Source organism: Oryza sativa, chromosome 4 (genome assembly GCF_034140825.1).
Source record: "Oryza sativa Japonica Group chromosome 4, ASM3414082v1".
Lineage (NCBI taxonomy): Eukaryota > Viridiplantae > Streptophyta > Magnoliopsida > Poales > Poaceae > Oryza > Oryza sativa.
Window position 1 is genome coordinate 23,306,877 of NC_089038.1, and position 17,951 is coordinate 23,324,827.

A 17,951-nucleotide genomic window follows, 5' to 3' on the forward strand; every position below is an offset into this window, starting at 1 on the left:
TTTTATCCTTATCAGCGATCCCCTTTTCTATATATTTTATTCTTTCTAAAAACTTAATTCTTGATATCCTCTATCTATTTTATCCTTGATCAGCGATCCCCTTTTCTATAATCACTTGCCGTGTTGCGCGCATCTTTTTTTAGTGCCGTCCTTCTGTCTACCTCTATATCAATTACTAATAATATTATGATACTTTAAGAGGTTTCACTTAACTTAATTAATATATCTAGCCATGGGTTAGAATCATTGAAACCGAGATGATATTGGGAGCACATGTAAAATAGAACTTGAACTAGAAGTAACATTGACTCTTTTAATTTTAGTTTTATAAAATTTGACAATTTTAAAAATCAGAGTTAATAGTATAAAGTTGTAGCTAGCAACTTGAAAGTGAGGCGGACTTTCTTACTAAAGCATCATACATAATTCAGAAAATACCCATCATATTTCATATATGATCAAAGTTCTAATATTTATAATTAAGAAAGTAATAGCTATGTCACGTGGATCGGTGTCTAGTATATATAATGTTACATTTTATCATGAGTTAGTTTATTTTACGACGAAGGGATTATGCTTCAGCTACGCACCATCCCTCAGAATATTTAACAAGCCAACATATTAGCTCTGGTCCTCTAGCTCGCCTTATAAATACCCTCGTTAGCCTCCTCTAGCTCACAAATCGGTACGGCTCAGTTTAGTTCCCAACTTTTTTTTCAAACTTTCAACTTTTTCATCACATCAAAATTTTCCTACACACATAAACTTCTAACTTTTTTCTTCAAACTTTCAATTTTAGTAAAACTTCCAATTTTAGCGTGGAACTAAACACAGCCTCAACAGAAGTGCAAAATAAACTAGCTAGAGTCAGTCGAGCCTAGCTACTCGTTGAAGGTTCAACAATACCCAATGGCTGCAAATAGGAAGCTGCTGTTCTGCTTTGCCATCCTCGTTGCTACGGCGATCTTGGTACGTATGAACGCGCGTATATACACATTAGTTTGTTTTGAGCTAGTCTCGTTATTGACGCTGGCGGTCCCGGACTTGGTGGTGGCCGCCGGCGAGGAGAAGTACGGGTGCGTGTACTGTACACCGGGACCCGAGGACCGTGGCGATGATGCAGCAGAGACCGGGACCGGGTCACCGGGACCGTCTATGCACGGCCAATCAGTATACGATGCTGCTGAAGACGCCGAACGCACGACACCGCCGGCGTGCTCGATCTTCACCGACATCTATCGTGCTCCACTGTGGAGTTCGCCGTCGAGCAGTGGCTCGCCGGCGAGCCACCGGAGCAGCACTGCGCCGAGTGGAGGCGTCTGCAAGTAGAGCAGATCAGACGCTGGCTTCGACGACGGTGCTGTGTGTTGCGGCTCAAATAATGCAGCGATATATATACGTCTGTCTCATTTCTTTCCGGTTTTAAATTTGTGCATCCTTGCGCAATACTGTCTTGTGATATGTCATGTAATTTATACGAGAAAATCCATAAAATACCATCGACAAGCATCTTAATCCTAAAAATACCATTGACAAAAACAACTTCCTAAAAATACCATCGTCTGCAGCTATTGACCTGTTTCTGGCCTCTCGTCTGCAGCAATAGGAGGACAGGCAGATTCCCAAAAAACAGGACTGCATCACAGGTCATCGATGGCCAAGGGGAAGGGCGTGATGGGCAGCGGCGCTACTGCTCGATGGGCGTGGGGATGGCGCGATGGGCGGAGCCTGGGTGATGCGAGGGTGCGACGATCTGGGTGCCGTCGGACCCGAGATGGAGGAGTCACCGCTGGGTCCTGGCGTCGGGTCTTCAGGTGACCGTCGGCAGCACCTGAGAGACGGCGATGAAGGCGGTCAGGGACCGGCGACTGCGGCCTCCTCGCTGCCCCCAGTGACCGTCGAGCCGCCACATGCGGCCTCCTCGCCGCTACAGCCCCCACGCCAATGCCTTCGGACCCTGCGCCACAGCCAGCAACCTCCACGCCGCTGCCCCCACGACTGCCGCGCCGCCACCATGGACCGCCGCCGCCGATAGAGCCGCCTGGATCGGGTCTAGACATTTTCCCCATTTCATCTTTATCTTTTTCCTTTTTACCGTGAATGCTAGGGTATATTTTGGACTGAGGGCAATTTGGTCATTCTTAAATTGTAACGGTGTGAAATCAACGGTAGATTGACGACGATGGTATTTCTGGGAGAAAAATGCTTATACGATGGCATTTTTAAGATGTTGCTTTTGTCGATGGTATTTTTGGGATTGGAATGCCTGTCGATAGCATTTCATGGATTTTCTCAATTTATATTGTTGTGATCGATCTTCCGCTTCGGTCTCTGTTTCGGCTTAACTGCTTGAGCGTTCGCTGTGGAAATAAGCAGTGCGGGTTAATTACTTTGGTATGTGGCGAAAATGTAACTTTACTGTGTAGATTTTGCTGGAATAAACATATATTGATGAGCCTTTTGTGTTATATTCATTCTTTTTACAACCGGGATATTACGGTATGATTGATTCCTGTACCAACAGCACTTTTGTCGATTGATAACTGCGCACGTCGAAAGACGTGGTTTGCATAGTAGTAAGTAAAGCAATATGTATTAATTGATTGAATTTTTTGGGATCCCCTATTACATGTCTCTAGGGACTATTTATAGCCTTAGTACAAGGTCATGCACCCTAGACTTAATGTGTATAGGGGAATTTACATGGATAACATTATGATCATTTAATTTGATAATTTGACCCTTTCCGAAATCTAATTTTGCAAATGAGCCGCGGCCAAAACTTATTTTAAAAATGACTCTTTTGTTCAACGCCAAATCATATGGCCTTGAACTTAGACATATCAGCGCCAAATAGCACAGTGCTGAATGCACGTTAGCACGCCGACTCAGCCTCCCATCCGCTGTGGCACAGTATTCAGCGCCAGTTGACGTGATGCTGAGGTGTCTAAGTTCAGCGCCATACGATGTGGCGCTGAACAAAAGGGTCATTTTGAAATAAGTTATGGCCATTGTTCATTTGTGGGTCATTTTGAAATAAGTTATGGCCATTGTTCATTTGTGAAATTAGTTTTTGCAAAGGGTCAAATTGTCAAATTTTATGCCATTATGATAATACTTATGAGAGTAACTAGTGTCTATTTGGTCATGGGCTCCTTAATGGGCTTTATAATTGGCCCTCAAGTAGCAAATGGCATCTAGGTTGATGGCGAATCCCTCCTGCTTCGCCCGATGGGTTCGCCCATTGGGTTCACCTAAGGCGAAAACCTTGGTCTTCAGCTGGCGCTTCGCCTAAGCCTATCAGGTTTCGGCAGCCTCAGTCGAAGGTCCTCGTGCCATGCCTCAAACAAGCGCGGTTTTGCATCAATGTTCTCTCCTCTTCATCATGCACTCTACTCGGCATAAACTCGGATAAAAATATAGTTGGATTAGATCCATTCACATGCAAGCGTGCATGCCAATATCTTGTGAAGTAGCATAAACTTCACAGATATAATTAATATATTGGACTATTTGTGTTCGAAACATATAAATCATGTGCACACAAGAATTTTTTGCACACATCGTGCACACTAACTAATAAGTTTTATCAAAAAATCTAAAAAAAATGTACAAGTATTTCCAATAGTGTTACATAAAGTCTTAACCTTAAATTCATTATATTTTACCGTAACATAAAGATAAATTGTTGAAAGTTTTGAGAATATCAATTTATCAAAAATAATATCTTTTTTTCTCGCTATATATAATAAATTTGGATATGAGACTTCATACATAGATGTGATACTACTAAAACTACATGTACAATTTTTTTTAGAATTTTTGATGATATTTTTTAGTTGGTGTGCACGGTATGTACACGAGAAAGCTTGTGTGCTTGCATAGGATATGTTCACACTTATGTTGGGTGCAATTAATAATTCATCATCTTTCTATCACATGATTCACATAAGAATAAGAAGAACAAAAAGAAAGACTAGATCTAATTCAGATAACATAGGTGATGTAAGGTTATATATAAGCATTTGTATCCCACTTGTGTTACCTGTTTGGTCCTCTTATTGTGCATCACATGGCCACCAATTGTAAGTGATTCGTTCTAGCTAGCTAGGATACATCGCCCCCTCACTGATTCATATTCAAGTAGTTATACCGATCTAGTCCAAGGAGCAGCTAAGCCACTGCAAGTATATATAGGCACATTTTATTGTTTTCCAAATGCCTTTAGGTTTCATATTCGAGGCAAGCGTAAATTGGCCCAGCTATTCAGAATTAGGCAAATTTTAAGAGGATTTCCCATTCCAATAGATAAGCAAAGTATTATTGTATTTCGGATAGGGGTGGACACACCCATTAAGCGGGGTGGGTCAGTCGGTCCAGCTACGGTCTGTACCGCCTCACACCCTTAGAGCCCATTTCTAGCACATTAGCCGTCAGCCCACTTTCAAACCATTAGATAAATCAAGTACTTTGAACAGGGATAAAAATATTTATGGAAATTCACGGTCGAATAAGTATTATTTTTTATAATTGGTACTATTTTGACTGTTCCCCATTTTTGCCATACATAAAATTTGAATTTTTTTATTTATTTAGTACCTAGTCTATACTAAATAGTTAAATTGGTAAATATATTTAAAAAGTTCTATTTTACTGCCTCGAACTATGTTGGTGGAGCACTGGTCATTCTAAATAATTTTTTAGCTTATTTTACAACCCGAACTATTGAAGATGGTTCACTCGCACCCTAACAATATTTCTCATTTTTTTATCTCTATATAAGGCATATTTGCATTGAAATTTAATAGGATTGGTAGATCCATTATAATCTACTTGTTAACATTTTTTTATCATTGTTTATATAGGTTGGAAGCACTAATTTTGAAAATATTTTAGAACTTTGGTTATGGTGTCGTTTATGGCTTAACATTTTTTACGAGTTGTATAAAGAGAAACAAAAAACAAAATTGCAATTAATTAGTAAAGCAAACCATCTTTATTAGTTTAGGGATACAATAAGAAATAAAATATTTTAGAGGTTAAGTGATTTGATGAAATAGTACGGAACAGGAGAGTAAAAAGGACCTTTTTACAAATGGAAAATTTTGTAAATTGTTTCTAAATTAATAATTTTTGGTTTGACCATTTTCATCCTTAATTTCTGACATAAGGTCTTCATCACTGTCTCATATTCATGACTAGCTTAGTACCTCACCTACCTAACTCCGAGTTTGTTCGCCGGTTAATTTTCATTGTTAACTTGCTTGATGTTTGTGCGGTGTGTCACCGTGCCGGGTCCATGAGCCGGTGACTATGATTTTATATGTGATGTGCCATCATCGAACTAGGGCTAGCTCCTTGCTAAATGTCATCCCATCTATATTTTAAAGTTGTGTTCGCCACTTATTTCAGATTTGACGTTTATGGCCGTGTTTAGTTCATCACCAACTTTTAACTTTCCATCACATCACATCACATCCAAAACTTTCCTACACACATAAACTTCTAACTTTTTTTCCAATCTTCCAACTTTCCCTCATCTTCTAACTTTTTTCAGGAACTAAACATAGCCTATATCCATTCGCAAATATGAATGACATGTCTTGGGTCCTACTCTATACTACTAGATAATGTTGGTAAACTTTGAAGCTGTCCTAAAGTTCTGAAATGTGAATCACAAAACACCGAGCTGGGCCATTAATGCAGCTTTCTAACACATGATTCACAGAAAAAGAGTAATAATTAAATTTTAAAAAAATCATTGCCGAGTATAGAATGAAATTCAACTCCTCCAAAACAGAAGATGCATAGATGGTGATCATATCTGAGCACTATTGTGCTCTACTGGCAGGCCAGCTAGAGCAGAGCAGTTGAATATACAGTAAGCTCGTTGTTTGACTTAAATCCCCCTACGTGATACATCATCCTTGTGCATCACATGATCGATTCATCGATTGATCCGTTGAAGAATCCTGTATCCCCTCATTCTTGAATTCAACTTGTTGTCTAATCAAAGCATAAAAAACGACACATTCATCTAAAAAAACAGTACACTAATCATCTATTATATTATTAAAGGAATAGAAAAATGAGCCTCCACGTTCGCTCTCATGGCCTAGAAATTCTCACATTAATCGGAGAAAAAGAAAAAGCAGAGTCCATATAGAAATACAATTTATAAATAGCTGAAATTCTGAATTAAAAATAAGGAATATTAGAAGAGGAGACTAGAGTCCATATAGAAATACAATTAGGAAATAGCTGAAATTTAGAATTAAAAAATAAGGAATATTAGAAGAGGAGACTAGAGTCCATATAGAAATACAATTAGGAAATAACTGAAATTCGGAATTAAAAATAAGGAATATTAGAAGAGGAGACTAGAGTCCATATAGAAATACAATTAGGAAATAACTGAAATTTAGAATTAAAAAATAAGGAATATTAGAAGAGGAGACTAGAGTCCATATAGAAATACAATTAGGAAATAACTTAAATTCGGAATTAAAAATAAGGAATAATAGAAGTAGAGTATAGAGTCCATATAGAAATATAATTTGGAAATAACTGAAATTCGGAATTAAAAATAAGGAATATTAGAAGTAGAGTATAGAGTCCATATAGAAATACAATTAGGAAATAATAGAAATTTGGAATTAAAAAGGGTGAATAGCTAATATGGTCCCTGAAGTTTCGCTTCAGGCTCAGTTTAGTCAGGTTTCAAATCGTCTATACATGTCCTCCAAATTAATTATTTGGGTTAATATAGTCCTTATACCAAAAAAATGGTACATGAGTATGCCAAGTCATCCTCGCATGCAGCGATATGAATGAAATGACTATTCTACCCCTATATACTATATAGAAAAGAAATAAAAGACACAAAAAAAAAGCTAACCTAGGCCCAACATTGTTGCGGAGGGTGGCCGACAAAGGAATTTATACGATTAGGCTGCAGCAATCGTAAGTGACAATTCTAAAATGTCCATACATGTGTGAAATATTTGTTTTCTTTTTTATATGGTATATAAGGGTAGAATGTTCATTTCATTCATACCGCTGCATGCGAGGATGACTTGACATGCTCACGTGGCACTTTTTGTGGGTCCAAGGATTATATTAACCCAAATAATTAATTTGTGGCACTTTTTTGGGTCCAAGCACTATATTAACTCAAATGATTAATTTGGAGGACTTGTTTGGACGATTTAAAACATCAAGGACTAAACTGAGCCCGAAGTGAAACTTCAGGGAGCATATTAGCTATTCACCCAATTTAAAATAAGGAATATTAGAAGTAGAGTATAGAATCCATATAGAAATACAATTAAGAAAAAAGTAGAAATTTAGAATTAAAAAATAAGGAATATTAGAAGTAGAGTATAGAGTCCATATAGGAATTCAAAACTAACTAAAATTTGGAATAAATATAATAAAATTAAAAGTAGAGTTTAGAGTATGTATAAAAATACAATTTACAAATAACTAAAATTCGAAATTCGAAATTAAGAATAACATGGGAAGAAGAGTTTAAGGTCAATATAGGAATACAAATATAGAAATACAATTTAGAAGTAACTGAAATTCGAAATTAAAATTAAAGAATATTGAAAGATAAGTTTAGAGTCCACATATAAATGCAATTAGTAATAATAACAATTCAAAAATAAAAATAAATAATATTGAAAGAAGAGCAAACAGTCTATATAGAAATACAATTTACAGAAAATTCAGAATTAAAAAAAAGAAGTATTAAAAGACAAGTCTAGAGTACATATAGGAGTATATATAATTTACAAATAACTAAAATTTGACATTAAAAATAATTAATAACTAACACGTATATAAAATATAATATGAAAATTTAGAAATAAAAATAAATAATATTAGAAGAAGAGCATAGAGTCTATATAGAAATACAATTTACAGAAAATTCGGAATTAAAAAAAATTAAAAGACAAGTCTAGAGTACATATAGGAATATATATAATTTACAAATAACTAAAATTTGATATTAAAAATAATTAATAACTAACACGTATATAAAATATAATATGAATATTACACATTAGTAGTTTTGTAAAGTTATTGCAAAATTTAAAATTATGTTTTCATTTTAATATATTTGAATAATATAATGAGAAAACATATATGCTATTATATGAGAGAAAATATAATGATGCTAGCCGCGCAATCTGCGCGGGCCACCATGCTAGTTTAATCTTACGGTAGCATTTCCAATTCCCCTATCCGTTTTGTCTCCGTCTATAAGAAGCCTCATTAGCCAGCTGAAGTAGATCATCGTCGGTGCACATAACATCTCAAAAAGTGCAGATAAAGGTCGAGACAGTCTGCTTCTTCAAGCCTTCAACAATGGCGCATAAGCTCCTCTGCTTTGCGGCACTCATTTCCATGGCGGCTTTGGTACGTGTTCTACATTTTCTGAGTCTCGCTTATGAGTCCATCTCGTGATCAGCTTCACCATATATAACCTTGAATGCGCAGGCCGCCGGAGCAACGTCGGAGGAGGACACGGGCGCGCTGCTGCTCCCGGGCTCGACGGGGTCGAACCAGTGCGTGTACACGCTCTACGTGGAGACGGGCTCGATCTGGAAGGCCGGCACCGACGCGGCGATCGGCGTGGAGCTCTACACGGCGGCCGGCAACGGCATCCTCATCAGGAACCTGCAGGCGTGGGGCGGCCTCATGGCGGCCGGCCACGACTACTTCGAGCGGAGCAACGTCGACATCTTCAGCGGCCGCGGGCCATGCCTGGGAGCCCCCGTCTGCCGCATGAAGCTCGTCTCCAACGGCGCCGGCGAGCACCACGGGTGGTTCTGCAAGTCCGTCGAGGTCACCGTCGCCGGTCCCCACGCCAGGTGCAACAGGGCGGCGTTCGACGTCCAGCAGTGGCTCGCCACCGACGCGCCGCCGTACCAGCTCTACGCCGAGCGGAGCGTCTGCGGCAAGATCAGCACGGCCACCGCCGCCGCCGAGGAGGAGAGCTGAGCTGAGCACTGAGCACGTCCTCTAGTTTATGTGCTTGTTCTGTCAAAGTGTTGAGTTGTGATAATAAGCCAGGGCTGCTGGTAATGTGCGCACTAATAATGTAGTAGGTGGCAAAAAAATGTTTTATGTTTTTCTTGAATAAACGTACCTGATTTATCAGGTTTTTAGACCACTCGTCAAGTCCTAAATCCGTCTAAAAATGCTCATCATGTACTCGTTTGTTTGACTTTACTTCCCATACTCTCTCCTTGTGCGTCACATGATTGTCACAGGCCTGCTTGTGATCTGTTCTGGAATAATCTTTCGCATCTCACATCGCTAATTGTCTCGTTCAACTTGTTGTCACCTAATCCAAGCATAAAAAATGTTGGAAGATGCATTCAATATAGAGTGGCATACACCTGCACGAACTGTTCTCTCTATAAGAAAATCTAACAAGTCACTGTTAGATCTGGCACTGCCTATATATCAACCTCTTCAGCTTAGCTCACAGCAGCGCGCATCCAATCCAAAAATTCCAAATAGAGGGAGTTCTTCAAGCCTTTGACAATGGCTGCTGACAAGTTCTTGTGCTTCGCCTTCGCCTCGCTCGTTTCCATGGTGGTCTTGGTACGTGCATTTTCTTTTCTGGTCGTCTCGCTGCTGTGACCTGTGAGTTGATCTGGCCAGGTTTTTGCATACGCGCACGTACGCAGGCCGCCGGATCGAAATCACCGGACGGCGTGGCGGCGCTGCCGCGCCGTGGCCAGCTGGTCGCCGGCGGGGACAACGACAAGAACGAGTGCGTGTACACGCTGTACGTGGAGACCGGGTGGATCTGGAAGGCCGGCACGGACGCGGCGATCGGCGTGGAGCTCGCGGCGGCGGACGGCAGCGGCTTCGCCGTCGGGGACCTGGAGCGGTGGGGCGGGCTCATGGGCGCCGGGCACGACTACTACGAGCGCGGCAACGTCGACGTGTTCAGCGGGCGCGCGCCGTGCCTGCCGTCCCCGCCGTGCCGGATGAACCTGACCTCCGACGGCGCCGGCGCGCACCACGGGTGGTACTGCAAGTCCGTGGAGGTCACCGCCACGGGCCCCCACGCCGGGTGCGCCAAGGCGGCGTTCGACGTCGAGCAGTGGCTCGCCACCGACGCGCCGCCTTACCAGCTCTACGCCGAGCGGAGCGTCTGCGCCAAGAGCCGCCCCGGCGGCGAGGAGGAGCGCTGAGCATGCGCCTGAGGGTGTTCTTGAATTGTGATGCTGTTGCACCTGTCATTTTTCTTGAGGTGGTCCGAGCTGGTCGTCGGTGTATGGCGAGCAGTGCGAGATTTGAGCGTTGATGCAGCAATAAGCCAATATTGGCAACATGTAAAGTTTGGTTTCTTAGGGCATTAGCAGCGCGTCCTAGGTTTTTATCGGACCTCATATACCAACTAGACAAGAACCATACATGCTCTACAGTGCAAGTTATTTATAACTAGGAAGGTAGCCCGCGCCGCGCGGGTATGTATTGTAGTTTGTTTTTCAAACACTATAACGATAGAATATAAATTGAAGAACATTTCCTGAATATAAATCGGAAAGGAATTCCGCACAAATACACGGGCATCTTATTTGTTATTAAAAAAAATACTATAAGGAATCATACATCACTATATATATACTGTAAGGGAATTTAGATTATCCTATAATAAAAAAATAAATATATTTACTGTAAAATAGATGGTAGATTTTAATATACTATTTATGTGATAAGAATGTCTCTTAGATCTAAATAAAAATCCCTATATCAATTGCTAGAACCTTCGATAAAGGAAAGGGATGCTGAATATGAATCACTCACCTATTAAAATCCCGATATCAATTGCTAGAACCTTCGATAAAAGAAAGGGATGCTGAGTATGAATCACTCATCTATTCTTCCGAATTATACGTATCCACACGTTTAATTTTTTGTTTCGATGTGCAAAAGCAAACCATTTCCAATGGAAGCATTCCTATAATGAATTCCTTAGCAACCTTTATAATAAATGGAATATACCAAATTGTGATCAATCAAATATTACTAAGTCCTGGTATTTACTACCGCTCAGAATTAGACCATAAAGGAATTTCTATCTACACTGGGACTATAATATTAGATTGGGGATGAAAATCTTAAAATCGTATATTAAAGGCTGTTCACAATAAATCTGTGCAGGCATCGATGATTTTTCCTTTTTAGTATTTCTTTCCGATTCTACAATGTACGTGTTTATGTTTTCTTTTATTTTTTGGCTTTATCTTTTTTTCATCATATATGGTGTAGGTATTTAAATTTTGTTTTTTTTCCGGTAGGGAGATGATCGTACGACATAAGCACGTTATTTTTTTTATAGAGATTAGCAATAGGAATTTTAAGAGCTCTAATCTAATGTTTAAAATGATGGGTCCACTAATTTAAGTGAAAATTGAAGGTTGGATGATTTTCCTTTTTTACTCTAAATTTCTAGGATTACTCTAAATTAGAGCGCCACGTGAAAATATGTAGGAGCGTTTGCAGTAAGTTTCATAGATTTTTAGTATATAATAGATTTTTAGGATTTCTCTAATTTATTTGAGAGTCACGTAGCAGTGCAAAAGCATTTGTAGAAAGTTTAATATACTTTTAATATATAATAGATAGATTTAGAAGATGGTTTAAAGAACATTGATTGGATATTTATTATAGAGCTTTATTTAACTAAATATATTTATATTTATGAATTAATATATTTTATCAAAAATCATATTTTAAAGACCGTTAATTTTTATGGATGTGTGTTTCTTCTATCTTTTTTAAGTTCATGTGTATTTTTTTTCCAGCAAGATTAGGAAAGATCATGTACGTTTGCACGTATGGAAGTATTTGTATCGTACGTATGAACTCATACATACGGTAGTAGCGCCTGTATGTTAAACATGAGGAAGTTTTCATCTTTATCGTGATGTTTTCTTCCTTCAGGCAAACATTACATATAGCATAAAGGTATTATATATAGATCTGGTTTATTGGTTAAAAAATAATGGATCCACCAATTTAAATGAAAATTAACAGCATAGATCTAATCTAACGGTATAAAATAACGGGTCCATCAATTTAAATGAAAATCGACGGTGAGATTAGATTGTGCCACGTGGCGGCCTAGGAGCAATTGTAGGAGCGCCATATAGCGGCTTGAGAGCGTTTGTAGGATGTTTAATGGACTTTTAGTATATAATAGATAGATAGATAGAAGATAGAAGATAGATAGATAGATAATAGATGGGTGCACTAGTACTATCTTTTTTACTTCTTAACTCCCCCCCTCTCTCTCTCTCCTCTAATCCATTCCCCACTAGCAGACTGAGTCAGCAGGCGAAGGAAGGCGTCGGTGCTCGCCAGATCCACCCCTCTCTCCTCCCCCGAAGCAGCGGCGGGGTCAGCGGAGTGGGAGCGAGGGACGGGTGAGGTCGGCGAGTTCAGCGGAGTCGGTGGCACGGCAGCGGGCGACGTGCGAGGTCCGCGAGGGGCGGAAGCCGTGGACGACGGTGGCGTGGCGGCGGAACGGTGGTGGCACCGAGCTGCTAATCTCGGGAGGTCCTCTCCCTCTCCGTCGCCTCCCCCGCCGGCTCCGGATCGACCTCGGTGGCGCGGCCTCGACCTCAAGCTCCTCTCGCTCTCCGTCGCCTCCCTCTCCTCCCTCATGTCTTCCTCTCCCTCTTCGTCGCTCCTCTCCTCTCGCCGCACCAGCCTCTCTCTTCTCCGGTCCCGTCGTCGCCTTTCCCGTCAAGCTCGAACGACAGGACAAGGAAACGGCTGGATATCGAGCTTAGCGACGGCGGCATTTCCCACCTCGAGCTTCTGGCGGCGTGGATCGAGGAGGGCCTCAGCGGCGAGCACGGATTGAGGCTGGCGAGGTCCCCACAGCGGCTCAGGCCTACGCCGCCGCGAGCTTCGCCCCACGCCCCCCCCCCCCTCGGTCTCCAATCCGGTGGATCCGTCGGTGGCTCATGCTGACAAGGGATGAAGCGCCGCTGTCGAGGCGAGCTCCGTCGAGGGCTGCGGCTCTCCCTTCTCTTCTCTGATTTTGCCTACCAATCCCTGCATCTCGCCGCCATTGGTGGGCCATGGGCGGATCGAGCGATGAAGATGGAGATTGGCGGTGCAAACTGGAGGGAGGGTCGACAAGCTCCCTGGCGGCGGCACGGAGCGGGAGGCTACCGTCCCTGTTGAGCTCTTCGGTGGCAGTCGATGCGGCCTCCTTCGGTCGGATGCTTTCTTCCCGTTCTCCCTCTCCCTTCCCTGTGGCGCGGGGCATGAAAGTGGTGGGTCCAAACATGCAAATCCTGGCGAGGTACCTGTAGCAATAATTGGTTCCGCGTTCCTCATGGAGCAATGAAAAACACAGTCGTGGAGTAGAATCTCCGAGCTGGGCTCTCCGGGCTGAATGGCACATCAGCGTATTACGAATGGCCTTAGAGCATGACCAGCAGCTACTCCATCCTAAAAATAGAGTATCTGAGAGAAAATTGATGCTCCAGCAGATCTTCCATCTAGTCATCGTGCTCCATATTGGAGAGAGAAACGTCAGATTTGGCGTTTCTCTCTCCTCACGCCATATCCCAACCACCACATCCGTCGCGAGCTCCCGCCCTCTTCCGGAACGAGCAGGCGACGCCGTGGTACACCGGCTGGTGGAGCCATAGAGCAGTGAAGGTGGGGAGGAATAGGCGTACCAGATCTGGAGGTTTCGCCATAGCACGAGCTCCCGCCGTCAGCCACCCGCGCCCAGGTTGTCCTCCTGCCGTCGCCTGATCCACTGCGGCGCTCCCGCCGTCGGACACCCGCAGCAGCGCCCTCGAGCTTCTCCTCCCCCCGTCTGCCTCCTCCCCGCCCATCTGCGCCCTCGTCCGGTCGTCCGCCGCCGCCCCTCGCCCGTCGGCCTGGCCGCGCGCCGACCCTCGGCCACACACCCACCGCCGCCCTCCGCCCGCCCGGCCGCCGCCGCCCTCCGCCGCACGCCCGCTGCCCTTCGCCCTCCCGGCCACACGCCCGCCGCCACCCCTCGCCCGTCCGCCCGGCCGCCGCTGCCCCTCCACCGCACGCCCGCTGCTGCCCCTCGCCTGCTGCCTCTGCAGAAAGAGTAGTAGTAGTATGGGATTTTTTTTGGAAATAATACGATTTTAAAGGAAAATCTCAAAAATATAGGTCGGTTAGACGAAATCGCAAGTTTGGCACTCTATCGAATATCCGTGGTTCGACAGGGTACCTATCGAACAACCGCAGTTCGACAGGGTGCCGGCAGTTCGACAGATGATAAAATAATTTTTAAAAAGAGGAAAAACACTGTAGCACACTGTAGCTGAGACCAAGTTCGACATGCCACCCTATCGAAGTTTGCTTGTTCGATATGTCCTGCCAGGCACTGTTACTGTCCTTTTTTTATTTTTTCCCTTGGACCAACTACCCTATCGAACTATGGCAGTTCGACAGGTACATGTCGAACTGCCATAGTTCGATAAGTACCTCTATCGAGACACGGTTGTTCGACAGGGTGCTAAATTTACGATTTCGTCGAACCGACCTATATTTTTGCGATTTTCTATTAAAATCGTATTATTTTTTAAAAAAATTCTAGTAGTATGTTCACTACTGTGCAGCCTGAGTAGAGAAAGGGAAATATACAGATGTTTATTTTTGTTGTGTTCATTTTTTTTTGGATGTTGCTACGAATATATCCAAAAAAAATGCTTCACTCAATTCAAATATATCAATTAAAAAACTATCCATTAAAAATGTATCCGTTAAAATATACTCATTTCGAAATATTATCGTGATAAATAACACTGTTAAAATTTAGTAGTTCAAAATATGTCCCTTAAAAATACAAAAGTAAAAGTAAGGTTAGTTGGAAGATATTATTAAAATATAGGAGGGTGGGATATGAATGACGTAATATGGATGATTTGTTGGAGTGGGAATGGATATGAATGAGGAATCTTTTTTTGATGACTATCCATATGGGTATTTAGAGGATTAAATATGGATGAGCTGCTGGGGATGCTCTTACAGGAGAAGATGACAACGTGGCATTGTACCATTTGTGGCATGAATAAATGCTCTTTTCATAAGCAGATGGGATCAAGGGAAAAGTCAATACTGTTAAAACAAACTTAAGAATATGTTGCTGTTACTGTATATCCAAGCCGGTTGAGCTTGAATGCCTGACTGTTCCACATTTCGTATTTACTCAATCATGTAGTGTGGAGTAGCTAACTTCATTTGCCAATCGGCAGACTAAGACCTCGTTTATTTGGAAAAAAATTTTAGGTTTAGTTATCACATCGAATATACGGATACATATTTAAAGTATTAAAAGTACTCTAATAATAAAATAAATTAAAATAAATTACAGATTCGGCCAGGAAACTGCGAGACGAATTTATTAAGCCTAATTAATCTGTCATTAGCAAATGTTTATTGTAGCACCATATTATCAAATTATGGCGTAATTAGACTTAAAAGATTCGTCTCGCAATTTACACGCAAACTGTGTAATATATATATTTTTTCACATTTAGTACTTCATGTATGTGTCCGAACATTCGATGCGATGAAGGAAAGGCTTTTTTTTTTAACTAAACGAGGCCTAAACAAAGATGCAAAAGGAACATAGGTGGAGCCAGTAGCACAACGCATGACACACACGGTGATGTCGTTCTGAAAAATATCAACAATTGAACACGCTTGGGAGGCCTTGTCCTGCCACTATATACCATATCTCCGTCCCGTGAAATTCTCGAGCCGAAAGATGGATGCATATGCTATGTTTCATTTTGCTAAATGATATCAATTAAACGGTGTATCAATTCCATAAATTGGATATAGCAATAAATAAATCAGCAAAATTCTTTTATTTTAGATAGAAGAAACTTTTCTTCTTGAATTCTTGACTGCTTATCAGCTTATGTACTACTATTTGGCCAACTATTTCTCGTCTGACACCTGCTTAGTGTCACTGTCTTCGCCAACTACCCCAAATTAACATGTAGTAGTAGACCGGCTTCGCCCTCGCCAAATGATAATTATATGATCCCTCCGTTCTATTAAAAAACAAATATATAATTGAATATGATACATTCTAATATTATAAATCTGTACAAATGTACATGTATATTCATAGTACTAGAATATATCATATCTAATACTAGATTAGTTTTTTTATGAGACGGAAGAAGTATAGAGCATTGAAACTCATTGTAATCAACAGGATCAGGGCCGATCGGTGGAGGTCGTGCTCCTGTTTTCCTAGAGATGAAATCTTATCTCTGCTTCCCAAGATTCAGGGCCGATCGGTGGAGGTCGTGGCCTATTTCCGTCGGTTGTTTGTCAAAAAAAAAAAAGAAAAGGTACAGTAAATTTTGGCTCGAGTGCGTGTTACACGTGAACGCGGCAGAATTGATTTCCTTGCACCGTTTGGTTGGATAAGAAATTTTTTTTCTCTGTATGTATCCAGAAGGATATGCCACCTGGATGCTCCTCCTAGCTAGTGTCACTGTCAGGTGGGCCCCACCCGGTTCCCCTTATGGCCTTATGGTACTACTCCTACCTCGTTCGCAAAATCCTCCTCCCGATCTCCACCACCACTTTCCCATTGACCGCGGCGGGAAAGGGCCTTCGAGACTTGGGAGGTTGGAGCGAGCAAGCTCGGCCATGGCGAAGCTCTCCTGCCTTCTCATCGTCTCCTTCGCCGTCGTCGCGGTAAGTCCCGTCCGCTCCCTAACAACATAGAGGTACGCGAAACCCCCCTTCTCATCGTCATAGGGCGCCGTATGTCATGCATGTTGTACAGGCGTTGGCGGCCACGGACGACGACGCGGCGGCGGCGGCTGAGGGGATCACGGTGGCGGAGGCGTCGTCGGACCCGGAGAACAAGTGCGTGTACACGATATACGTGCGGACGGGGACGATCTGGAAGGGCGGGACGGACTCGGTGATCGGCGTGACGCTGCTGGGCGCCGACGGCTCCGGGGTGCGGATCCGCGACCTGGAGCGGTGGGGCGGCCTCATGGGCGACGGCCACGACTACTACGAGCGCGGCAACCTCGACATCTTCAGCGGCCGCGGCCCCTGCATGCGCCAGGCGCCGTGCCGGATGAACCTCACCTCCGACGGCACCGGCCCGCACCACGGCTGGTACTGCAACTACCTCGAGGCCACCGTCACGGGTCCCCACCTCGGCTGCGCGCAGCAGCTCTTCACCGTCGAGCAGTGGCTCGCCACCGACGCATCGCCCTACCGCCTCTACGCCGTCGTCGACAACTGCAACAAGGCCAAGGACGCCGCCGCCGCCGACGCCGACGAGCCGAGGGTCACCGTGCTGTAAATAAATCGTAGATTCTCTTTGGATTCCCGTGTAATTATGTACCTTACGCGTATGTGGTCTACTGCTCGACTGCTCGTGCTGTCGTGCATTGCAGTGATTGATCCTTTTTTTTACATTGAGGGGAGGATGCTAAAATAATTATACGATTTTAAGAGGGTAATAAGATGAAACCAGCGTTGGATCGGTCGGACGATCCGGTGCTCACTCCAGTTGGTAACATGTCAGCATCACTCCATTCACACCTTCAATGTCACCATGACTGGCTTATTGATTTCCATGTATCGTTTTTGTGTCGGCATAATCTCTATATGAAATGTACATGCGGCATCGAGACCTCACGGCTGTTTACACATCAGTGTCCGACAGGCCTGTCGTTGTGTATACTTGTACTGGAGTATACAGTATATATGTGAACCATGGGTGCTCTGGAGTCTGGAGTTTGATGTTGTTTCTTCAGAAGTCAGAACTCAGAACAGATTTTGTTTGATTGCTTCTGAAGTTAGGAAAGGGGCAATTCTGAAACCTGCTTCCAAGATTCCAGAACAAGTGGACAAATGGGACCTGCCGACGGCCT

General features: G+C 42.9%; 3 protein-coding genes across 3 annotated transcripts; all 3 read left to right on the plus strand.

Moving 5' to 3' along the window:
- The first annotated feature begins 8,304 nt into the window (after nt 1–8,304).
- Nucleotides 8,305–9,181, plus strand: LOC4336026 (PLAT domain-containing protein 3). The gene is made up of 2 exons (XM_015777959.3): nt 8,305–8,424; nt 8,506–9,181. Exons 1-2 carry the CDS (start codon nt 8,374–8,376, stop codon nt 9,007–9,009), a joined length of 555 nt encoding a protein of 184 aa, XP_015633445.1. The 5' UTR covers nt 8,305–8,373; the 3' UTR covers nt 9,010–9,181.
- A 291-nt stretch (nt 9,182–9,472) lies between these two features.
- On the plus strand, nt 9,473–13,887 carry LOC107277705 (PLAT domain-containing protein 1). The gene is made up of 2 exons (XM_015779366.2): nt 9,473–9,618; nt 9,705–13,887. The coding sequence occupies exons 1-2, from the start codon at nt 9,559–9,561 to the stop codon at nt 10,215–10,217; spliced, it is 573 nt and encodes a 190-aa protein (XP_015634852.1). The 5' UTR covers nt 9,473–9,558; the 3' UTR covers nt 10,218–13,887.
- Nucleotides 13,888–16,623: 2,736 nt separating this feature from the next.
- Nucleotides 16,624–17,594, plus strand: LOC4336027 (PLAT domain-containing protein 3). Its single transcript, XM_015778136.3, has 2 exons — nt 16,624–16,752; nt 16,844–17,594. The coding sequence occupies exons 1-2, from the start codon at nt 16,705–16,707 to the stop codon at nt 17,375–17,377; spliced, it is 582 nt and encodes a 193-aa protein (XP_015633622.1). The 5' UTR covers nt 16,624–16,704; the 3' UTR covers nt 17,378–17,594.
- Nucleotides 17,595–17,951: the final 357 nt, after the last annotated feature.